The 26,545-nt window shown below is 36.2% G+C and overlaps 1 protein-coding gene across 2 annotated transcripts in view; it reads right to left on the minus strand.

Moving 5' to 3' along the window:
* Nucleotides 1–26,545, minus strand: part of CWF19L2 (CWF19 like cell cycle control factor 2) — an 83,867-nt gene that overhangs the window by 17,182 nt on the left and 40,140 nt on the right. For both annotated transcript variants that reach the window (XM_085309046.1, XM_085309045.1), the window contains exons 11-14: nucleotides 19,385–19,510; nucleotides 17,603–17,740; nucleotides 4,307–4,519; nucleotides 3,092–3,208 (exon numbers count right to left, since the gene is read on the minus strand). In XM_085309046.1, the coding sequence (XP_085165172.1) occupies nucleotides 3,092–3,208; nucleotides 4,307–4,519; nucleotides 17,603–17,740; nucleotides 19,385–19,510 (594 nt within the window). The remainder of the gene's footprint in view (nucleotides 1–3,091; nucleotides 3,209–4,306; nucleotides 4,520–17,602; nucleotides 17,741–19,384; nucleotides 19,511–26,545) is intronic.

A 26,545-nucleotide genomic window follows, 5' to 3' on the forward strand; every position in this document is an offset into this window, starting at 1 on the left:
ATTTGCCCTAGGCAACATCCTGCTTTTGCTGCTCCTCAACTCTCGGCAGCTGGCATTTGCAACTAAGAGATGGAAGAGCATCACTCTAGGTCACAGACCCTAGGTCTAAAATGAAGACCCTTATTAGAAGATTATATCTGCTACCCATAACATTTCCATAGTGTAAACCTAGAAGTTACTGGTACTGTACAAATCTTATCAACCATAGGTACCATAGGTCTACGAGACATCACTCRCCAGTTATACTTTTTCCACTGATTTTTCTTTTCCATTATTGTCAAGTAAAAACACTTGAAAGTACAGACAACACAAATAAAAGGCTAATCCAACCTAAAAGTTTGAAGTTCCAGTCTTAATGAAAATGGAAAGTTGATGAATAAAACAAGCAAAACAGAGCTATAAATGTATCAGCAGGTACTAAAGTAAAAGACATGGAAAACAAACCATTTTTTTCAGTGCAGCAGGACCAGGAATTGAAATCTCTTCTTYCCACCATTTTGTCATCTTGCATAATGTTAATCAAACCAAAGGTTTAAGAAGCTTGGCCAAACTGTACATTTTATCTAAGTATTTAAACCCTCCAAAGCAGGCCCCTGAATCTAGAATCCATCCTTACAAACAAGCTGCCCACACTGTGGCAARATAACACTACCAATCTCACCCCCAAAACAGTCAGTGAACTGTAGCTTGGAAATATTGTGCAGTAAATACATCACTGTACTGTGATTGATATGGGGCTTTACTGGGCACAATGACAAATGTGACAACTTTGTCATCTTTTTTTTTTTCCCTTGGACCTCTACTTTTGAAATACATCAAAAGCAGCAACCACAGTGAGGTAAGTGATAAGCTGTCATTCTCAGCCTAAGCGTATTGCTTTTACCTCTTCTCCTACCAATAAAGGAACCTAAGTTTTTAAAAACAGCATCAAAACTTTTTAAAAAGTAAAACAGTAGAATGGTTTAATTTCCTCTGTTCTTCCCCATCCCCCCAAAAACTCACAAAATAAATTACTACTAGTCATTAGATGGTATAAATTGCTGCATGAAAATTAATTTCACCTCTGATGATTTAGAAAAAGCTGGACTCTGTGCAGCCACACTGTTCTCTCTCTCTTCTTCATTAATACACYATTCTCACAGCAGGAGTGAAAAGGAATGTTAAACCATGACCAAGAAAGAATATTTCTTAAAGCTACTACCCTGCAATACCAACAGATATACAAATCCAATAAAAGACCTGAAGATGTTAGCTAACATTTCCCAGATTGTAATTTCTTGTTCTTAAATACATTGCACTTTTCTTCCAAATTCAGAGTGGGTAAAAATATCAAGAATAATTAGCACCGAAAAGGACAAAATTGTTCGCAAGAGCAAATAAGGGGCATAGTTTATGCTCAGGTGCACAGGAARTTTACACATACCACAGATCAGGCAATATAGAACATGTAAAGACTTATATATTTTTATATTAAATAATTGCATGCACATTTATTTTGGCAAATGAGCACATAACTCTAAAATAAGGAACAGACTGAATTCAAGTGCCTGGAAGCATAAAGTATAAAACAATTCTTCTTGTTTTATTCCAACATATCATAAGAAAAACAATACAACAAAAAGTTAGCTAAAACATGTGCTTTGCTCAGTAAGCAAACATCAGTATAGAATTTTATAAATACTTAAAGTATATTACTTTAAGTAATAAAAATGCCTTTTTCCCCTACAGCAGTACAAAATATGTCTCTGGCATCAGAAAGTTGGTTTAGTCATTGCATAAAGGTATTCTTATACTCTTGCTGAAGCCTACAAGACTCCTACTACATCACACATGAACTGACAAAATTTACGTCTACCATTCCCAAAGTACTGTGCCACAACAAAATGTTTAAATTGGCAATAAATATATCCACAGGACCAATGGATAGATACTTTGTATTTTCTAGCAAGGAAAGGACGAGCATTGAACGCAGAATTCACATTTGTTTATCTTTTCTTTATTTTATTTTACTGCTCATACACATTTAGAAAATTGATCATCCTTTGCTCAGGACCACTCTTTCTATGCCCTCATTTTGTTAAAAATCTAAGGTTAAAGACATTTCCCCATGCTCTGTTGCTCCTCCAGTTTCTACTTGTCACACTTTTTTGCTTCTTGTTCAACCTTCTAAGGAACTTTTATAGCATGCAAAAGTACTCCCCTTCTTGCTTGAAAAGGGTGTAATTCACCGGGCAGCACTGTATTAAAAATTACATCTGTGATGAGAATCAAAGTTGGGAGTAACTTTGGGAAGTCTGAGATTTTATTTACCAGCACTGAGGCAAGACAAAGGTTACTTAGACATGCACATGGATTAATCTGTTTTTAAACTTAAGCAACTGTACAAGCAATGAATCCTTTCTATAGTCTGGAATAGTCTCCCAATATTTTGATGTAAAACAGTGGTTGAAAGTTGTTTTTTTTTTCTAATCTTTGTATTAATCCATATGGCCAGGTGGAAAAACTGATCACTGTCAATCTCTTAGGTAGAAGCCTGTTAGATCTCCCCTTTGATTTTCCTCTTTCAAAGAAAAGGAAACTCAAAACCTTGAAAATGTCTTCCTAAGAAAGCTGGAAAGCCTGACCCACCATGCTTTGCACTTTCTTTTAATAATTATTCTTTTTAAAGGTAGGAAACCCTATACTCTAAATAACACCTCAGTTATCTCAATAAGAATGAAATAGTCCTATCCTCTCTCATGACATCCAACAAAAATCAGATTAAGTGAAAAAAACAACCAACCAAAAAAATCTGGTCTGCAGTGGTGCAGAGGTTCTGCAGTGTTCCTACACAAATTTTTCTAGTCTTTCTAATGGGAACTTTTCTTCAATGTTTACCCTGTACCTCCTTTTTTCAATTTTTGACCACTAATTCTCATCCATAAAGTGAGAATATTCTGCCTCATAGTAGAATCACAGAAGAGCTGCCAGGCTGCAGATTATGAAAATAAATATTTATAACAAGTACATTATCAATCAAAGTAAAAAAAAAAAAAATGGTTAGAACACAAGACTATTTCTAAGCTGTAGTAAATAGGACTGTTCTGCTGACCTGGATTTCTTCCCAGATGTCTTCATCCAAAAGTGTGGCTGCAGTATGGTGCTGTAAAGGGGCTATCAGGCAGTGGCCTTCAGTGAGGGATTGACTGCTTGGAAGAGACAAGTATACCTATAAAGAGGAGAGAAAAATGGAAGTGCCTATTTTTCTAGGGTTAGAAACCTTTCCATTGCTAAAGCTAAGTAATACACAAAGCCATCATCCTGTAATAGCCAGGTAATAGTAACCTTAGCATTTTTAAAAAGACTTTTAAGTTATTTAGCTTTCTTTCTTCTTTGCCTGGACACTTTAATTGCTAAAGAACTTCATTAGAAATGCAAGTAGGACTCTAAACAGCGCAGCTACTGAACCACATCCAGGAAAAACCCTGTGTAATCTCAGCCCCCAAAGTACTAATGAGCATGGAAAATCCTAAGCACTCTGTGCCAACATTTAGCATTATGCATCAGAGGAGCTCCAATGAAGTAGTAGTATCCATACAGCAGATCCACTGACAAGGAGATAGTAACGTTTTCAGGCCAACCAGTAACCTAACCATTACAAAATCTCATTGTTTAGTTCATTACAACAGGCTTGCATTAAGATAGGCATATATTTATGTATTTAATTCTTTGGCATATAAAATGTTTTTAAATCAAGTGAAAAAAACATCAAAAATAAATGACAACATTGCAGAAAGAATGATGAAAAGAAAAGCCTATATTAAAACATTTTAGATGTTATGACTCCAAATACGTGTATATATATTTTATAAGGATTAACAGAAACAAGCAGGTTCACTTTACAAAATATTGCCCTTTTCAAAGGACTTCAGGCCTAAAAAAACAGAATTGCATACTTATCTTTCTTTGATATCACTGAGGCACATTTCTGAACTAGTTTAAATTTCCTCCTGTGCAGTGTGATTTCATTTCCCACAAATCCACCTACACACTAATCTCTGTACTCAGATCTTTCATCATTGCTTCTATGCCTTCCAAAAATCTTAAGTTCTAATAACTTTATTGTTCATGACAGATTCATACCTTTTTCTCCCTCATCATTTACAAATTCCTGAAATTAACTGACTGCATCCTATTTTCCTTGCCCTTCTAATGAATTGTTTCAAAAAAGTGATTTTATTTATTATCGTGGGCACTGTAGCTTTAACAACGTCTTCCTTCATTTCTTTTTCGTTTTTACTTTTGTGCTGAACTGCTATTTTCTTACCTTGTTGCCAATTGCAATAATAAGATGTTTAGAAAGTTCACTGCTATCAAAACAATACGGGCACTTTTCCATGGATGCAGCAAGCTGTTGGTGCTCATGTATTGCTTTTCTTCTTTGTCTCTCTTCCTCTTCCCCGCTACGCTCTCCTTTTGCTGCTTTAGAAACAAACATGTCATCCAGAGTGTAATACTCTCGATCAGTTTTTTCCATAAGCTGAAAAGATACAGAGGAAAATTGCATGTATAAATTTAAGCATGAAGAATTACTTCGCTCTTTCTAGTATCCTTCCCTGATAGAATTGTAATGTAGGTAACAGTACCATTACTTCTTTCCACAAGTCATCTGCAAAACGTGTAGTTATGAGGTATGTCTTGACAACAGTTATATAAAGGCTTAGACAGTACACGAACTCAAAGTATAGATGTGTGACAGTAGTGAGCCAAAGTATATTACTACATTCCATCTCAAGCAAGGTTCCTTCCAGGACTACATATTTCAATATTAGCTTCAGCTTTGAATAGATTTTTTTTTTTTTTTTTTAAGATTAAGAAAACATTCTCCTTAATAGTTTTATTATATATTTTATTTTAGTCTTTCCTCTCCTCCTCCTTTCCTATTATGACTGTGTCCATAAAAATCATCTGCTGTAAAATAACTAGATCATGACTCTGCATCTCACGCTCATATTCTGTGAAAACAGGCCTACAGTTGCTTTTTTTTTCCAAATGAAAAACACTAAGTTCATTTTGGGCAAAAATATAGTTATTTTCAATATTTTGTCTTCCTTGAATGGAACTATGGCAAGATATGGCTTCACTATATAATCAACTCAACTAATAAGATACATAGTTCACAATACCTACACTTATATGCACATAATCAGAAAAAAGGCAAAATGTTTTAGAGGTCTTCTGTTTGCTCAGACCCTTTAGTTAAATGCCCCATGTACAAAACGAAGCTCTAAAAATACTGAATTTCTTACAAATGCATGCCTGAAAGTTGGTGATATCTTAGAGGAACCAACATAAACTGGGTATTTCTCACCTAGACAGTATTTAAGAGGGCTGGAGTCCACAGGTAGGAACTAGAGATTAAGTGATAGGAAGGCATAAGGGATGTGATAAGAAGGTGGAATTATGGCACCAGCAGCAATAAAGAGTGAATGGAAAGAAAGGAGAGAAGAATACATAGGTGATGGGATCGAAATCCATACAACAGAACTTCATAAGCTTCATCACTCAGATTTTTTTTCAATATATCATTTTTATCTCTTAATCTTTCCTGATGACAATAGAAGCTAATGTCATTTTGCCTAAATCCTGCCTAAATCAAGACATAGGAAGTCTTAAATGCAAAGATTCATTTTTTGAAGGACTTTAGAAAGTACTTCTCTACTTTCTGCTTTGGTCGCTTTACACAACTTTAAAAAGTATGTGCCATTACTACCCTAAACACTCAACATATATCTACAACAAATGTAAAAAGTATTCAAAAGAATTTTTCTTTTTTTCTTTAAATGACATTCTAGTGCTGCAATACTTTTATGCTATACTTAACTGTAATTTTACCTTGAATCATTTCAATAATTTCCTTATCAAAATGACAAGAAAAAGACAGTACACCAGAGATTTCTTGATATGAGAGGTGCTGGACCTTCAGAGTCTTGGCAGATCTATGCATCAGTAATTTTGCTCCAAGAATTGCTAAGGAATAGTAAAAATGTCTTCACAGCAAATCCTAAAATATTTTAGAAAACTGACTGGGGTAGCTCTAACAAAGGACTAATGTTAACTGAAGGGATTTTACTCACTAGGTCAATTACTTTGTGACTGAATTATAGGTCTTTATCAACACAAGGAAAAGATCCTCCYGCAAATTTTCTTAAAATCATTAGAAACATTTGTCGAGGGAATAACTTAAGACCAACATATCTGTCTTCTATTCCTTTGCAGGACGTGAATTCCTGCCTTTCAGTGGAAAGCAATGCCGTAATCGATGACGAAGAACGTCAGYTTCAGCTGAAGCATTTGGTGAATAACATCATTCACTGGATATTTCAGCTGAAGCTGACATTCCACACACAAAGCTGTATTTCATCACAGAACAAACAGTTTTGCAACTTACACTCTTTGCATTCAATACTATGAAATAATATTAACACCCAAGTATAAAAACAAATTCACTTTCTAGTCAATTTGCTAAACATCTCTTTCCTCTGACTACACAGGGCTCCTAAATCTAAAGGATATTTTGTAAGGATTTACAGCTAAAYAATCAGAACTCTAGCGTCAGGGGTGTCAGTACTTGCTGAAGTCTGATCAAAGAGTTTCTTCTCCAAGAGAAAGACTCTTGGCTATTTCGATCGTATTTATATACATGACTTGTTCCACATCATATCACTGTTTCATTCACTTCTCATTCAAATTCAAAGCATATATGCTCTTGCGAATCATCTCCCTTCCTGACATGTTCAAAGCTAGCCATTATTTAAGATAATAGTAATATTTAATACAACCAATATCTGTCATTATTGAAACAAAGTCTCCAAATGCAAGAAAATTTCCTCGGTATTCTAGGAACAGTTTGCTTAAATAAATTGATAGAAAACAAATTAAGACTTCTTTATGCAGGGTACATAAGCAACCTTTCTGCACAAAATCAGACACAGGTCTTACTTTCCCTGAATACTACAATACTCTAACACAGACCAATAGTTTCTTACAAATATGCTCAGTATTTCCATTTACCAGCAACTGGAGACCAGCCTTTTTGATAGTATTTACTTAGCTATAACACATTTCAATGCTTGCATGCATTTCCCACTCGAAGCCGCTGCAAACTAAAATCAACAGTTTAATAATTCAAGTCTGTTCTTGCTCTGTTTTACCATAATTCTATAATTAAAATAAACAAGAGATTCTTGGGTTGCAGAAACAACATTTAGTGGTTTGGCTGTCAAAAAAATCAATCTGTATACCTCTCCTAAAAGACAAAGAAGCGTAAAACCAGAGCTTCAGTAAAGAAACATCAATAAAGACTACTACAGAATGATGCTATTTGCTATTACCAAAGTAAAGGTTTGTGTGTCTTATTACATTCTTTAGATGACTTTAAGAATCTTAAAATGGGATATATTTTCACCTCTAAAAACAACTGTCAGCAAAAGGAGCAAGAATTTCTTTGCAGCTCCCCTACTACCCCAGCGTCCCTCCAGCATGCCTCAAAATAGCTCAGTAAGTCCAAAAACCTACAGACAGATAAAAATATCATCCAGCAAGAACTGTGTATTCTACTAAAATAAAATAAACCACAAATATAAAAGCTGGCAAATTAATTCAGCAACATTTTTGCTGCCTTTTATAAAAAGCAGTCTGCAATATTGGAAGACTAGCAATGAACATCATTAACACATATTTTGCCAGTAGCAGTGAAAAATAATCATCCTTTTTAAGAGTGTATTTTTTTTTAAATGATYTTCCCTTAAGTATTACAAATGCCACAAACCAATGTGTCAGTACAGAAATGCAATAAACCACAGTGGCTGCCAGGCAGTTTAGGTAATACTCTTCATTTACTGTTCTAAATATTGGCCTTTTTGATAACTCATTCTGAAAGAAAATGGGAATTCTCTTTCCAAAAATTTATACTCTTGCTTTTACAATAAGGAGTCCAGTGTGTTATGCTAATTGCATTACYTGGCTGTTAAAATGTCTCTCCAAACAAGTTACATGATAATTGAAAGAACAATAATAGTGTTTGCCAAAATGCCAAAAGGGAAGAAAGTTATCATTTAAAAAATTATTTATTTCACACAGAAGATAGTCAAAACTAGTACAAGTCTCAAAGAAAAAAATTATGCTCCATATATTAAGAGCTGTTGTAAAGCTGCTATGCTACATCAGCTAAAATATCACATCTGCTAAACGAGGAAATCAATGTATTCCCTAAGTTGTGAACCTAGCTCTCTCACTGCTGCTTGACTCTGCGCTCACTGTATTCCTGTGCAGCACCTGGAAAAGAGGCAGGCAGGCGCTTTCATACACTAATTTTAAATTAGAACATACTAAAAAAGTTAACAGAACCACCCAGAGTTAATGTGTTAATCCAAGCACCTGTAAAAACAATGCACRTGAAGTCCCTCTTTCTACCAGACACTGGTCAAAAACAGGAGYTGACCTAAACTGACTCACTTGAAGATAGATCATCCTTACAGACTCCGTCTTCTCTTTTCCCACTTCACTTTTTTGGTCCACATTTATCTGCCATTTTCATTCTTCATCCTTCATACACGCCCTCTATTTTCCAGCTTTTCCTTCTCTTTTTACAAGCATTGATTTATCAGAGAATACACAGGCAGCTTCAGTACTCTCTGCACCGAGCAAAGGTGCACCGACATAGGCTCTCSTACGTTCCCCTACACGTGGCACGATTATGTGACCGTGAGATTTCTACCAGAGATCTAATGGGGAGTCCATTTTCTACAATCCATACACTGTTTTGATTTCACCAGAGGTAGCAGCACAGCTTTGTTTCTCCTTGCCAAAGGCCCACAACTCACAAACACCTGAACAACAGTCAGAGGAGGCATCCAAAACTCTTTCAGGAGCAGAAATTCTTTGAGTTCTCATTTGGATAGCTCTGATACAGCATAAATGTGGCAGAAAACCCCAAAAAGGAGAACGATCTCAATACATCCAGCACAGGAATTCAAAGATAAGCATCCGGCTATGCATAGAAGAGAATGATATGAGAGAGGAAAAAAACTACAATGTTTTATCTGCTGATAAAATTCTTAACATGATAATTAAGGTGCATAATATGAATATATTAAATGAACAATTACATGAACAACTGCATGCAAAATGGAAGAAAAGCTTCTTTCCTGAGCTAAACGAGGTCTCCAAAACAGTATCAGTCCCCCTGCTGCTTGCAGAATTGAGACACTTTCATTCTGCACATTCCTGAAGCCGCTGGCACGGGACACTCTCTGGACGTGTCTGCTCTGGATCTTCGCTAGGCGCACTCCGGGGGCAGCCTCATTTTTCTGCCAACACACGTTCAGGTCACCAGAACTGTATATCACAGTTTAATTTTATACTGATCCTGGGTGTTTTATTGCTGCAATAGATCCCTTAAAGCTTTATATGCTGCCTGCAGCTGACATTCAATCTGAACTGGGCTACATGTTGCATCTCCCATCTCTCCCTCTGCTGATATTAACATGCGCTTTGGGTACACCCTTTGGAAAGAAAGCCCTATTTAAGAATCTAATATCATTGTTATATTAAAAGTAAAACTCAAGAGACAATACACCCAATCAACAGTAGATTACTCTTACGTAATACACCTTGAAGGGACATTTTCTCTTCAAATTCCCTCTGAATATTTAGAAACAAAATAGAAAATCTCAATAAATGCAATTTAACAAAAATGCAATGGCAACAAAATATTGTGGGTTATTTTCAGCTTTTTTATATACATATTTTACATATTTATTTTCCTGCTAATTTGCATGCAACTACTGAACTTTTGTTTTTCCTGTTTTCTAACATAATCATCTATAGTTACTTCCGTATAGGTTAATAAAAGTGCATCTGCTTGGAAGACCTGTGAGCAAAGTCTACAGATTTTATAAAATGTATCAATCTGATTTTAAATTGCCATGGCAACACTGACGTCTTCAGTTTTAAATGACAGAGTTAATATTTCATAAAGGACGAATAAACTGTTATTTTAGAATGTAAACCTGCGTGACATATGAATACATCTCATCACATTTAAATTTAGTCAGCATTTAACACCTATTGTTCAAGACAAAAATTAGAATTAGAAGAATCAGAAAATAGCCTTTTGGTTCTCAAATAGCATTTGCCTAAGTCAAATTACTGACAAAATTTTATGTTAATTTTGTTATTACAAGTCCAATCTCTCTACAGCCAGCGGTATACACATWTGTATGTTTAATTCAATACAAGGGTAGCATTCTCCAAACACATCTCCCAGTGAAACAAATAACATGCTAAACATACCATTACAGCATTAAAGGATTTTAACAGCATCACCACAGAGCATTTTTAAAGCCCATCAATGCCGTTGACAGGAAAACATTACGAATAATGGTTATGAGGAAAGTAGAGCAGGACTACCTTAGGGCAGCAGGGATCAAGCAAGAAATAACCAACAGAGTACTGTTTAATATAGGGATTATGATTTCTTGTTGTTTTAGTTATTTTAAACAGCAATATACATTCTGCTATAATTATTCACTAGGACAGATAAAACTTAATATGCAAGTCAATGAAATGGAATATAAACCAAACAAAATATCTTTTAACCACAAAAGTTTGCTTTTAAAAGTGAAAATTATTAGTATTTAATTTTACAGTCATCTCCGGCCATGACTTTAATGCATAAAAAAGGCAGTTCTCCAAAAGTCTTCACTTACATTGTAAGTTGTAATTTTAACGTAATGCATAAAGAATGTCAAATGCTTACACACTCATCTACTGTAGGCTGCATCCACACAGTTCCCCTTTTCTTTTCTAATATACCTTTTACTGCTGTTGATTTGTTTCCACACATAAGMACAGTTTTTACTTTGTTTCCATACAATATAAGAAATTGTTTACTGCACTGAACAAGCAGAACAAGGTGTTTGAAATAATTCCATTTCTTTTTTCCTTTTTTTTAACAAAACACCATGCATATACTTTGATCTTTAAGAAAAAATGTACAAAGCAACAGTGCAAAAGAGCTTTCTAAGAGCTTTATCATGTCTATTAAATATTGTGTCACTAGGGCTTCAGCATGTGAGCAAAGAAATAGGTTTATTATATAATAGTAGCAGCAGCATTGTCCTTTTATAGTCTAGCTTTTAAAGTGTTTGTAAATTATGATTTCTTTTTATGGTGATGGAAATACAAARAGGTGCAATAGGCAAATTTGCACAGTAAGTAAAAATGGTAAGGCTGAAAGCAATTTTCCATTTTACAGACTTCAAAACCAAGGAATGGCAACATGCAGATTTTTTTTTGCAAATCTGTAATACTAGCATATCTCTTTACTAAATCCATAAATGAAGGTCAACACTAACAGTATAGTCTTGTACTTTAAAGTCTTAAATGTTTAGATTCATGTTAGAGATTACTATAAAGAGTTTTAAATAAAATGACTTTATAGGTAAAACTGAAATGGTCTGATGAACATCCCTAAAATTAACTTCATTCGCACTTTCTTTTAGTGAAATTTAATCCAAAAAAAATTGCCTTAACAGAATTCTTGCCTACAAATAAAAGTTAATTTCTACTGAGGTAATGTTCTGGAAATTAGTGTCTTATATATACCACAAGCATCTACTAATTTAAGTGAAAGAATTACCTRAGTTGCACCAGCACGAATTTGAGAAAGTCAGATTACTCCTAACAGYCAAAGGCAGAAGGAACTACAGACAATTTATTTGAAAAAGCAGTGGAAACTTAATTCTTCACAAATGCTTTGTACTATAAATCGGGGCGGGGGGGAACATTTTTCAAATATTTTGTGGATTTTTTTTTCTTTAATACTGTAATGTCAGGCCTCTCTAGCAGTGTGAATCCAACCTGCTTTCYGAGCAAAGAAAGTAAAAGCTAGAAAAACTGTTATTTCAAACAGTTTTTTCTTTAGACATGAAAAAAAGAAAATCAGATTTAAGACCTGTTCTTTCCATCTAGCAAAAAGATTAGTGGTTTAGTTTTTTATTTTTTGTTTTCAAAAGAGCTTTTTTTTCCACCACTGAAAATGAAACATCAAGCTTCTACAAGATATTCGTAAATTTGACATAATGGGTAGCATTCACAGGACAGCTGTTGCACAGGTTTTATTTTGAACCATTTGAGACGACTGAAGTCCACATTAACCTGTTGTGAACAAAGCCAAGAAGCAACAGGACAGAAAACCCTCAAATACAACAGGATTGTGTAAGAACCACATCTAGGAAAGAGGAATGGGCAAATGGAAACTGATAAATCAGAGCTCACGTTGAGCTAAGTTTAAATCATAGGCTCAACTGACAAATGAATAATGAGGAGATGGTAATTCCTCCATCAGATYTCAGAGTTCCTAAAAAAGGAAACACAGGTGGGGACAAGACTTAAGAGAACAAGCACGACTTTAACACCACATCTCAGACATTCTGGCAGGAAAATGACTACAAAAATGTTTAGTCTGTTAATCTGACAGGGAGGCAGGTATGAGATAAGGATATACAGACCTTCATTTGCCCATGGGATTAGATAGAGGTTTCACAGATAGTGTTTTCAGGTCCGTGTACTGACATTCCTTCCAAGTTCCACTTAAGAAGGCAAGCCTTTTCATAAAGTAGACTTTTCTATTTCCACATCCCTATTATATTTCAACATCCTCATCTTCATTCACAAAACTACAATTACATCACTGTCTTCAAAGATGCACAACGATTACCCTGTATATCCTTTGAAATATTATTAAATCACTAAAAGCTTCTTCCATACCAATAGCCACACATAAGAAATCACACCTACTCAACAAAAGGGGTTCAGAATGATAAGATAATGAAATCACTTGACAGAATTTGAGAGAGGTCTTCTCTCATCCCAGGTAGGATATCATTTATAGACTTTCAGCAATTTCCTCCTACTGCTCTTCTGAAAGATGACAGACTCATTTTTGTGGATATATTTTCCATTTCTCAAATGAAGTCACAAAGAGAAAGTAACTGGTGAGTGTCAAATCCTTGTACTATGTTATCAAACTAAAACTAGCAAAAGAGACATGGCTGCTAAAATTGCTACTGGAGATAGCAAGATAGATTCACTGTGCTGAATGCATTTATAAGATTTTTTCAGACTACTGCCAACATTAGCACTAACACTAACCTYGTAATGCTGTGAGCAAGAACACATTCTACCTAAAGACACCGAAAACTCAGGATGCCAAGGGATGAGTTCCTTAATTTATGGTCAAAGAAAAAAATCACCATCTTTATAAGGAAGATCACCACATTTTATGGTGACAAGAAGAAYGAGATATCACCTATGTGGAAACTACAAGCATTTCAGATGTTAACAGAGGAGAAGAACTGGCCTCTATGATGCTTCTTTTTATGAAAAACTCAAAAATATCTAAAATAAAACAAAATAAACTAAATAAAACCAAGTATGAGACTGCTTAAGCTTGAAGGACTTTAGCATTATGAAATTTGGACTACTAAAATTTCATTTTAACAGATTCTTTGTACACAAAGAAGAGAACAAACATCTACTTTTGAGCATACGCTCCAACACTTATCTAATTAATAGAGCTCAAAACATTTTGTCAAGAATGAATTGTGTTTTCAAGAAACTTTTCTAATTCCTGTCTAGYAACAAAAAAGAAACAGAGCATATAGCATCTGACCCAAAGCTTATTAAAGAAATCTTATCCTTACAAAAAAAGACTTTSAATAAAACATACTAAACTCCGTTTTGGCAACATAAAACAGTCATCATTTTGCATTACAGCAAAATCTTCTCTCTAGCAGTAGCTAATATATATGGGAAAAGTATAACAACCAGAGCACCTAGAAGTGACACTACTGCTACACACTTGCAGCCCTCAGCAATTCACTGTGGAAAACCTGAGCCAAAATTAAACCATACTTTACTGTTGCTGTATCCCTTTCTTCCTGTTCACCATTCTAGTCTCCACARCATCTTGTGCTCTACAGCACAAGTTCTACATTTTCCCTATGTACTTTTTGGAGAAAAAAAGTTTGTTTCCTTTTCTTCATGTTAAATTCTCTGCTCTGTGATCATTTCACCATGATATTATGAAAAATTCTAATTTTCCATTTTAATTTTATGACAATTGGGACTTCTATCACTTGTCAAGCTATTAGATTTTCTTCACAGAGACACCATTCTGTGCCTCTGACCATCCTCCTCTGTACAGCTCTGCAGGGGGATCCTTGAGCTGAGGTAAGATTCAAAGCATGGATTCATCATGGATTGACCAGATGCGTATGGTGGGAACTATTCCTCCTAATTTTAGGGATTTATGGCATTATCTCCTGTGTCTGAACTGGTCATCTCAATTCCTTTTATAGCCATCAGAATATTTCAGTAGACATTCAAAATAAGACAGATGACTCGCACCTTTCAAATGCATAGAGTAAACTTCATGAATAAGTTCAGATAAAAAGTTCATGACATTAGAAAAATTCCAGCTTTGTATTGCGGGTTTTAAAATTCTTTATTGTGACCTCTAGCTTTGACTATCCTGAATAATTATGTAACAGTAACAAAATGTCAGCTCACAAAAAATCCCTTCTTCCAGATTGTTCATGAGCGTCTTGAACAGAAGAGATTCCTGAGGAACCTACTCATAAATTCCTTTTATAATAAAAATCGATCCTTCATTCCAGACCTTTAGTTTCTTTTAAAAGATTTCAGTATTTGCCATCTTCTATTCCTCAGGATCAAGGATAAATAAATAAATAGGTTATACTCAGCAGTTCATAGCTTAGTTGTCACACTCGGCTTTTCAGATCTCTAAGTGAGGATCACTTGGTTTTAATGACTTGTTATTATTCCTCTTCAATTGAAATCCATGCTTACAATCATTTTTCAAAACCTACTTAGTGGTGCACAAAACAGTGGAGCAGTAGAATTTGAAGCATGTTAGGGATACTGTGTGTCCCGGCTATTGAAAGTCCTCTCTGTCAAAGACTTCCATATCAGACATAGAAAGCATCCTTCATTACTCAGTTTGGATGACAGGAATTAATCATCCATTTTCAACCTGGACATAAGCTATAGGTATATGGTGGAAAAGTGGTGAGCAGGAGTGGTCAGCATGAATTCACCAAGGGGAAATCACGCTTAACCAATCTGATAGCCTTCTATGACGGCATGACTGGCTGGACAGATGAGGGGAGAGCAGTGGACGTTGTGTACCTTGACTTCAGCAAGGCTTTTGACACTGTCTCCCATCACATCCTTCTAGAGAAGCTCAGGAAGCGTGGGCTAGAGGAGTGGACARTGAGGTGGATTGCAAACTGGCTGAAAGGCAGAGCTCAGAGGGTTATCATCAGTGGAGACTGATGAAATAGTTGGAAGCCTGTAGCTAGTGGGGTTCCCCAGGGCTCAGCACTGAGGTCAGTCTTGTTCAAACTTATCCATCAATGACCTGAAAACTTGAGAGGAATGGCTGATACATCAGAGGGCTGTGCTGCCCTTCAGAGACACCTGACAGGTTGGAGAATTAGGCAGAAAGGAACCTCATGAATTTCAACAAGGGCAAGTGCAGGGTCCTGCACCTAGGGAGAAATAACCCCATGCATTCGTACCAGTTGGGGGCTGACCTGCTGGAAAGCAGCTCTGCGGAGCTGGGAGTGCTGGTGGACAACAAGGTGACCATGACGCAGCAATGTGCTCTTGTGGCCAAGAAGGCCAATGGTCTCCTGGGGTGCGTTAGGAAGAGTGTTGCCTGCAGGTCAAGGGAGGTGATCCTGCCGCTCTTCTCAGCTCTGGTGAGGCCACATCTGGATGATTGTGTCCAGTTCTGGGCTCCCCAGTACTAAAGAGATACGGAGCTACTGGAGTAAGTCTAGCAGAGGGTTACAAAGATGATTAAGGGACTGAAGCACCTGTCATACAAGGAAAAGCTGAGAGAGTTGGGACTGTTCARCCTGAAGATGAGAAGACTGGGGGGAGAGAGAGGGTCTCATCAATGTACATAACTATCTGAAGGGAGGGTGTAAAGAGGGTGGGGCTGGACTCTTTTCAGTAGTGCCCAGCAACAGGACAAGAGGCAACAGGCACAAACTGAAGTATGGGAAATTCTATCTGAACAAGAGGAAAAAAACTTCTTTACTGTGAGGGTGACAGAGCACTGGAACAGGTTGCCCAGAGAGGTTGTGGAGTCTCCTTCTCTGGAGATCTTCAAGACCTGCCTGGACACGATTCTGTGCAATGTGCTCTAGATGACCCTGCTTGAGCAGGGAGGTTGGACTAGATGATCTCCAAAGGTCCCTTCCAACCTCAACTATTCTGTGATTCTATGATTTTGCACTGCAATATCTGTCTATGGGCTGGCCTCTCTTTCAGGTGGAATCAATCATTGAACCGTAACATATAAATCTGTGTTGGCTGTGAGTATAAATTATCTTACTACTCAGCATGTCTTGATGGAGTTTCATGTAGTTTACTTCAAATCTCATTGATTCTGGTAACTAAGAGATGGAAGAGAGGAACACTAAGAAAATGCTCTTATTTATCACAATTTGGGAAATGCATGCTTTCTTGGGCACTAGCTACCTACTAACCTACAACACACACTACACGTATTTACCTCAAATGCATCAAAATCTGGCAGAGGACTAGCACAATCAATGATCAATTCCTATAAAGGAACTGAACATACCACCTCTCCCCCCACCCAGCTCAGTCGATAACCACCAGTAGCAGTTCTGATGGCTACATCCAGCTCAGATTGGAATCTGAGGAGACAAACAACAGCAAAATAGCCAAGGGCTAATTGAGCATGCGTCAACCAAAATACAGCTGGTATGCAAATATGAGTATGAGTGTATGCAAATATTACTAGGAGTAAATCATCTTACTCCATAAACAGAGGGCAGCCCAGAGCCCATTGAGCTCTCTCGCATGACAGTGGGCTGCATCTCAGTAGGGATGCTCCTCGAGGTTACTCCTTGAGGTTGAGAGATTCCTTACTCTCGACAGATCCTCAGCAAGTGACTAATATCATGTTGAAACTTTGCATACTTTGCTAAATTGCATCTCTGACTGATTGTGCACATAATCCTTCAGACATAAACCACTGACCAAGTCTGGGACTAAGATTGTATCCAGCAGCACACAGACTCCTCTGAGGATAAGTTTGTAAAGCAATGGGGTGTACTCTGAACCTCACACCTCAACGGAAGGGTCTCCTTGACAATTTTGTCTGTTCTCTATGCAGTAAATAACCAAGTGTACTTTGCTAACAAATCTTGTTAAACCACTGCATTTATCAYTGAACCATTATTTATCATTGAACTTCGTTGCCTTATATCAATAAAACACATTTCTGCTTCTTTCTTATGAGTGTAGTGCATCACTCATCTGAGACAGGTTTCTATCACACTGAAAACGTCTACCAAGATCATCTCAGAACAGTCTGAAGTTTATTCAAGACTTAATCAAAATTCTCACCCAAAAGCAAAGCACCTAATGTTCTGAGGTTCCATGTCTTCCCTGATATTTCTGATTATAAAATGCTTAATAGAAAGCCACACCTTACCTTCGATGCCATACGCATGAATAGTGTGTTTTGATCTTCTGCTGTTCTCATCTTCTCATTTTTGACTAAATCTTTCAGGCTCATATGATCATCATCCTGAAAATACCTGACTCTTTCTTTATCTATATGCGTAGTGACCTGGAAATGAACAGATTGAAAGTGAATAGTAACCTGTTGAGAAAGATCAAGTATGAAATTCAGATCTTGATCATTTCAGCATGTCTAAAATCAAACAAGAACCAAGCTAAGCACAAGTCTGAAACAGCTGGGCTTATCGCTTCTTCTAAGGACCTAAGGAAAGGAACATACTTCCACTTTTTCTGATTATATTAGTAGGTTTAAATAAAAATATTAGTTCTCCTCACAATCACTACATATCTTACCTCCTTAGTCTATCAGAGCTATAACATTACTACGCAGGAAAGAAATACAGAAATTTGCTGAAATAGTAAATCAGTTCATACAGAGGGAACATTACACAAAGATTCATTATTTACAAAAAGTTTTTGAATTCCCAAGGCATCCATGACAGCTAAGCCAGAAGGAAAAGTAACCAGAGACACTAATGAAAACTTGCATAAAGTTGACACCCTGCCATCTTAGATAAAGTACACAAGAGAATAGAGTTTATCCTTCAGGAAAGCACTACAACTAAATACTGAAGGAGCATATGGGAAGAGGTCATTAATATAACAGGGACAACATTTTTCCAAAATAGAAACAACAGGAGGAAGACAAACAAATTTCTTATCTCTTGCTCTTTTCATTCTTCCATGGCAGTATTACAAATTGATCTGTCCTACTAACCAAGAACATACTTGCTAGAAATATGAGCTCTTCTCAGCTCCTATTACCCCAAGAAGTTCAAAATGTTAGTTTACATACTTTTAGCATATTTGCTTGCCACAGAAAGTAAAATGCTCACCCAGTCTCCTTCTTGTCCTTTGTCCCCCCAGAACAAGATATTTTCCAAATTCATTAAAATAAAATCTCATTTGCGACAAGTACAAGCTAAAGACAGCAAGCCACACACAAACACATCCAATCAACTGATACAAGTTATAACCAACTGATAGTCACCTCATATAGTGACTACAGACCTGTTCCTAGAATATATGGAGACCAACACATTATCACTTTGCTGTAAAGATTAAGTGATAATTTTTAGTATTATCATTATTATTTTTGATCAAGAGAAAATAAAAGTAACTTCTGAGACCTGACTCTCTCAATAAAATCTTTCTTATTTTGCAAATATTCAGCTCTGCTAATCTTCATTATTTACAGGCTTTACCAAATATAAGCTATTTAGCTCAGAGATTATGATCATTTGGAAGAAAAAAAAAAAAAGGGGGGGGGGGAAGAGCTAATGAATGAATACTGCACAGCACCCTGCCTGCCTACATGCAAAGTTACAGCAGAGGATTCGATGTTCTTATATAGAAGATTTGAATTTTCATTACAACCTAGAACCGTCAAGGTTCATCAAAAGGTCTGTGATCTTTCTAAGCAAGCCTGGACTTTGTTTAAAAAAAAAGGGGGGGGGGGGGACTCACATTCTTTGAATGTGCATTCAAATAAGCCCTAAAGTGGTCTCTAGGGAAACATAAGTCTGAAAATAAACTTACTATGTGCTTAATAAATATGTACTCTAACACTTAATTACAATCATTACCTGAACGGAACTGAATGACATTCTTATAAGACACTAACTATGGCATCATAAAAGCAAATCTACAAAATCATTTAAGAATTATACTTGCTCACATTTGAGAAACTTACCATCTGTCGCTTTTTTCTTCCTCCTTTTGGCTCCAGTGGTTCAGCTGGTGTTGTCACAGGCCATGCCCTTCCAGTTTGATCTGTTCTGACAAGGATCACTTGTTCATCTTCCTGAAGGCTTGAAACCTAATCAGGTTTTAAGATAAAGTTTTAAAAGCATGACAGACAAAAATCAAAGAAACACCTAATCCCACACCAAATAAATATCTGAAATCCTAATTACTTAAATTAACAGATTCTTCCCATGCTGCATGTTCATTTTAATTCAAAGCAGGTAGTAATAGTTTCCTTCACTTTAGGCTTTCCTCTTTTCCACACTCAAAGTAAGAAATATTGACAATGCATCCAGCTAGTAAAATCCAGGGTAAAGAAACATTTTCCAAAAAGAATCAAGTTTGTATTCTTGACTCTTTCCCATAAAGCCTCATCCCCACAAGAAATATGTCTGAATATCTCAGTAGATAATACTGCCTTTATATACAGCAATATGGAGAAGTCTGCTTAGCTTAAGAGTAGAGCTACAATTTTCCTCCAGGCATACTAAGCTCAGAAAACCAAGAGATGTATGTAGCATTGTATTTTCCATTTTATATATTATACAAAGTAATGAAAAAACACTACAGGCCAAAACACTACCTTTAATCTTGCGCTTGCAATTTCTTACCCCAATTTACTACCCAAAGAAGAATTGCAAAAATCTTTCTCAAATTATGCCATAAACTAGTGAGATTACATAGGGAAATGGGCAAATGAAACGAGTAAAAACTTCATTCTCCCAAAGCCTAGGACAGAAGACAGTAGGAACACATACTGAAACTTTTTTTTTTCTTTTTTTTTCCTGATGTAAGCAGGTAGCTTTTAGTGAACAGAGAGAGCCAACTTCTCAAATGCTCCATATATACTGTTGACTCTCACTTCAAGGGCCTTTTCTTTTTCTTCAGATATTCAGATATTTCAGTAAGCTGTTGCCTAAAGGCTTTTTCTGCCAATTAAATCAAGCTTCCCCTTGTTATCATTAATGTCAGAATGCCAGAAGAGCTATAGATAGTTCAACAAGCTGAACAACCACACTGAAGACAGATTTAAAAATAAATTAGTATCATTTGGCCTTGGAATACTACGGTTGAGTGAAATTTTAAGCTCTGTCAAACACTTATTAAAAAAATGTTTTTTTTTCACCCATACCACCACATAAACATGATTTTCTTGTAAATGCATGTTCAGATGAACATCCTTTGTATTATCAGTTAACAGCTTTATAGCAATTTTCTACTCTATAATTATCAGCAAGAAGTGTTTTATTAGCAAAAAGTTTGTTTACTGTTATTGTTGTGGCCAGCAAGTTCTACATTATCCTCTTTAATGAGTCAAACAGATAGGTGCATCATCTTGCCAGCTATTTTGTAATTAGTATTACCTGACAGCATGGAGACCTTTCCAYGATCTCTGAGCAGAGAAAAGATGACTTTCTGTATTCTTTTTTAATTTGACCCTTTCATGCCTATTATAGGTGTTGTACAAGTTCAAAACTTGCAAGCAGGAGTTGCCTGATTAGGAAATAACACAGCCAGTCAACTGAATCCTCTGTCTGAAATATATCCTTTATTTAAACTGAATAAAAGGACTAATAAAAAGACTAAAAGGAAACTCAAAATAGATAGTGTCCTTCTCCTTTTATAGCCTCTATTAGAATTCAAAACACAACTTGTTTTACAGCCCTGCAGTACACAAAGCATCATGTCACAAACTAGTAGAAAACAAGGCCTGAAATTGGGAGGCTGGGATATCTGGGGTTTTTTGGTTTGAGGGGTTTTTTTGATTGCTTTTTAACTTTCAGCTCAGACTTGGAGAGGCAGATTATTACTGATCTGAAGAGGTATCACCTGATCTATGTCACAACTTACATAGGGAGGCTATCAAAGAAAAGTGCATGTCCATTTTCCATTATCCTCCTCATCTCTGCTTCAGCTGAAGGAAAATAACATACCAGAAAGCCCACAAGCCATGACTTGATACTTCTTCTGAGATTATCTTACAAAGAGGAAAAACAGAGGAGCTGTGAACACATTAAATGTTGCTCACCAGAAAAGAAATTTACAGAGTGGTCCCTACCATAGATAAGAAGGTGTAGATAAGAAGGTGACTAATATCCAAACCACTGGTATCATTAGTTGTTCTTTATCAAAAACCTCTCAGTTGCCTGGTATCTGTTCAGTCAGTGAGTGACAGGTGAATGGATAGTACATAAGAACTGAAGAGACCCCTGAATTTCCTTGGAAACCTTTTTGCCAGCTAATGTAAGTCCTTATAGKGGGTTTCTTCAGAACTGCAAGCCCAGAAGCAAACACCCAGCTCAAGGAATTACCTGCAAGTGAGGTCATTCTAGTTTGGGCAGAAAAGCATAATCCCTGAACTCCTAGTTTGCCCTTCATCACCTAAAATCCTATAGGCACCTAAGTTTTTATCAGTAGAGTTCTAGGCTCATACATAGTTATGCTTCAGAGCATGCCCCAAAATGCTCCCATTTCACTACAGATGGATGATTTAACATTTATTCTATATCCAAATGCAGGCAGAATCCCTGGACAATGCATTTTTAATCCCCAATTTTTATCCYTGGTTTGTTTAGTTCATGTCCAGCGCTAACACTTCTAAGTTCATGGAAAAAAACCATGGCTGCAGCCACAACTTTAATTTAGAAAAATATACTCTTCTGTAAAAATATGCTGGAGTAAAAGCATTCAGTTAAGGGTAGGAGACTGGAGCACTCCAAGGGAAAGGGAGAAGAAAGAACAGGAGCATTTTCATACAGCTCAGTGCTGAAGGCACTCCGCAAATTGCAGTCCTTCAGACAGAAGGAGAAAAAGGACAAAACGGGAGCAGAATCATCACTTCCACCTCCCAAATAGCTGCTTAAATACTTGACTATACCCTAGCTATTGTAAAGTCCATTTTTAGGCATTTAAGCAGATCATGTAAATACAAAAGAGAAAAGACAAAAATTCTTCATAGGAGAAATAAGTAATTTTCTGGAAAAAAAAAAGATAYAAGTCTGTAAGCTTCTTGATTACACTGGAAGACAGAAGTTAATTTAAATCAGAGCAAACAACAGGGACATCACTAGATTTGGTGATATTAGGACAGTCTTTAGGACAGCCTTTAGTCAAGTTTTATMAAACAACTTTATTAATCTCAAACGGAAGCTATTTTCTAAACAACTGATGTGCCTGCTTTACATTTGCCGTCCTCGCCTAATGAAAGCCGGTCCCAGAAAGCCCCAATAGTCTGAAAATTCTGCAGGTACTACAGTATGCTCGCTCCAATAGCTTAATAACGTTCTTCGAGAAAAGTCACACAAAAGGTAGATGTTATGGAAGAAAAAAACTGTCCAGCTCCATGAAAAATCTGCTTTCTCTCTCATTTTGCAGATTTTAAACCAAGCTGCCTAGYGCTGGCCTGGCCCCATTACCAGTTACCCCCTGCGCCCCTTCCAGGGCCAGGCAGCCAGAGCAGCATTCTGCCTAAAACACTCTACACACTTACTACCAGGATCAGCTCTGGATCTGCCTCAGATATTTGCTTCAAAACAGAAGGCGCTTCTCTCTGTCGGGAAGAGGAGCCGAGTAAGCACAAAAGGACGAAAAGACCCTCTGCCTCTAGCTGCTGCTTGCCACATACTTAAGTTCCAACCTCGCTCGCGGCAGAGGCAAACAGAGCAAGGGGACAACGTTTCCACACGTCGCCGCTACGCTCTTCAGACTGACAACTATAGTTAACGGCACGGCACTAAAAGCACTGTTATTTTGAGGACATAACAACGGCGACAAAATGGTCAGGGTTAAATGAGCAAATGCAAAGGGTAACGGGATGGAGAAAGAATACACTGTGAGGAAAAAAAACAGCAGCGTGTGCTGCGTTTTTAAACGAGATATAAATGCAAACAGAATATTACAGATAGAACAATGAAGAGGTAACTAGTGAAGCTGCTAGGATGTTAGCCATTTTTTTCTGCATGTGAAAAAACAGGTAGACATTTGTACATATTCTAATGCTTAGCCTATGACTAATCAAAGTTCCAGGCTGTGATAAAAGGTAAAAACAATTTCAACAGCTGAAGCCACCAGGGAAAAGTCAAAGAAATATCAAATAGTTTTGCCTCATAAATCACTTTCTCAGCTTCCTGATAAATGCTGCCCTGTGAGTTTCTTCATAGCTGTCCAGATATGCTAGCATCGAGCATATCTAATAACTAAATAACCTGATAACTGAAACAACCACCAAACAYTGAGCCACTGTTTAAAAGTTAGTGCTCTGTACACATGACTTTCTCCAGATGAATGTAGTGAGGTATCTATTCATCTTTATCTTGCCAGGTGCAGAGTAGTTCACAAACAAAGAGAGAGAGAGAGAGAGAAATTATTTTATTTATATATACTGAAACCTACACATATACAGAAGATATGTACCAGTATAAGCTGACTTACAAGTTTGTGGAAGAATAGAAATATTCTCATGTAAGACTTTAGATGGCCTTATATCCTAGCATCCTATCTAGCATACTGCAAATCAAGAAAATGCAAACTAACTGGACAAAAAGTGGAGAAGGGCAAAAAGGCTAGAGGCCTAGAAAAAGTCATTTTATTTTATTTTATTTTATTTTATTTTTAGAAATAGACCAAAATAGGGAAAATATTCTGGCAGTTTGCAAAAACTCAAAAGATTTTAGCAACCTGAAAAGCCTATGTGGGATAAAAGGAAAACAAGAAGATTTAAACTGCAGAAGAAATGCAAGCTAAATAATAAAAAGGCCATTCTAACATTAAGGACTGTAAACACTGCTACAAATTGTCTAAGAAGAATGTAGAATCATTACCATGCCTTTTTTAAAAAACAAAAAAAAAAGGCTAGTAAACTATAAAGAACCATAGTCTTCAATTTCTTTGTACACATCTAAGTCAGTAGGGCAATAATTTCTAATGAGAAATTTCAACAGGCTCCCAGTTACACAGATGGAATGATGCAGATGACAAAYGTTTAGATGTGATAAATACTGAATTCTTTGAGTCAAAACCCAAAGTTGATAGAGCAATTTTTTAAATGCTGAAAAGTCTGCAGACAGTGTCCTGCTAAGACATATAAGAGTGACCATAATATATTTAAATTTAATATTTCAGCAAAAAAGGAAAATAAAAAAAAATTACCGCAATCTTCAACTTCAGAAAGTGTGAAATGTGGTTCATTAAGAGGAAATTGAGTAGACAAAAGGGTAAAGTAATAATGAACAGCATGAAGACTTATGTGAAATCATATTGCAGGCTAAGAGTACATGTATACTATGARCCAAGAAAATCTAAAAGATCAAATATCCCAAGCATGATTATTCAGAAGATTTTAGAGGTTATTAAAGATAAAGACATCCTTCAGAAGTCAAAAATCCTGGCTAAACAGGACTGAATTAAAAAAACAGCATAAACTTGGGAAGTCAACTGTAATAACATAACTAGGCATGGCAAAAGCTTATTTTGAGGGAGATCATACCAAAGATAAATGCTGAAACAATATTTTMTAAACACAGAAACCAAAAAGAAACAAAAAGTCTTCCAACAGAAAAATAAGAGATGATCAAGTCGTAAAAGCAGTATCAAAGGATGACATTTGAAAAATAAATTATTTTCATTCTGAATTTAAAATGTTCTTATCTCTTTCTTTCTTTTTTTTTTTTTTTTTTAATCAAGGAATAAAGCTTAGGGATTGTCTTCAAACTGAAGTGCCACTGAAAGAAATTTTCAAACAAGCTGCCACAAAGAGAAGATTTTTGTTACAGTTTCAAAAACAACAAAAAAATTCCACTATATAACTTCTTTTACATGGTTCAGCATCCATTATATTATTTTTATAGTCTTCAGTTCAAAAATAATAGAGGGTGGCAAGCACAACATAAATCCTTAAATGTGCCAGAGGCTACTTTGGGGAATTACAGGGCAATACAGCTAATATTTGTAGTGGGTAAACTCATGCAACCATAACAAAGAACACAATTTTTATACACCTGAGTAATTGTAGTATACTGGGAAGAGTCTTTGTAGAGAGATGGCACGACTCACAAAAGCATTAGGATTCAAAGGCATGCGGACACTAATCTAATTGATATAATCTACTTAAATTAAAAAAACCCAACAAACAGAAAAGATATGGAAAATTGCCCTAGGAACAAATGGGAAGTTCCCTTCTTTAATTACTAGTTGGTTAACAAAGGATACAAATAATCAGCTTTCTCAAAGGACGTTATTTAAAAGCAAAGCTTCACAATGTTCTGTATTAGAATTTCCACTGTTAAATATATTTATAAACGGTACCTTACGCTGATAAAGGGAACACATTTTCAGGTGATGAAAAAGGTGATGAAGTTTGGTGATGATACCTGTTATTCAGGACAATCAAAACCACAGCAGACTGTAAGAACTTGCAGAAAGATTTCACAGGGCTGATTGACTGGATAGTAAAATATAAGGTGAATTTAAAAAGGAAAGGATAATGAGGACACTTAGGAATACAAAACAGCTTCCACACAAGGAGAAACTAAAAAGTTTAGGTTTCTTCAGCTTGGAGTAGAAACAGCTGAAAGAAGTATGGACAGGAATGAGCGCCTCTTTCCCGTGTAGCTGCTAAACAAAATGGTCTGAATGCTACTCCTTGTTACTGAATAAAGTATTTGTAAATCACTGAATGCCTGTAGACAGGACAGCATACCAGAAGAGAGATCGACATACTCGACTTCTTAAATCTTCACTTCATCATCTGAGACTAACCACAATGTGAGATGGCTAGAAGCTGAAGGACCTCTGGTCTTATCTAACAAATKATTTATTTACATTATGTCATTGATTCAATAGTGAGCAGAAGAAAAAAAAGGGAAAAGTAGGTTAACTTTTCAGATCCCCTCTAGTTCTATTTTCCCAAGTTTTGGATTACATACAAGGCCACACATTACTGTCTTGATATTTTTAATCGACCTGGTACTTTTATAGTGCAACTGATAGCTTTGTATGTTCAATAAAGACTGTTCAATGCATATCCATTATTCCAGAGTTACTGAAAAATCATACTGTAATTTGAGATGTCAACTGTCTCATTAATTCAGGAAACCTCAAGTGGAATGGA

The sequence above is a fragment of the Rhea americana genome, unplaced genomic scaffold (assembly GCF_003343005.1).
Source record: "Rhea americana isolate MKP2758 unplaced genomic scaffold, rheAme1 scaffold_29, whole genome shotgun sequence".
In the NCBI taxonomy this organism is placed as follows: Eukaryota; Metazoa; Chordata; class Aves; order Rheiformes; family Rheidae; genus Rhea; species Rhea americana.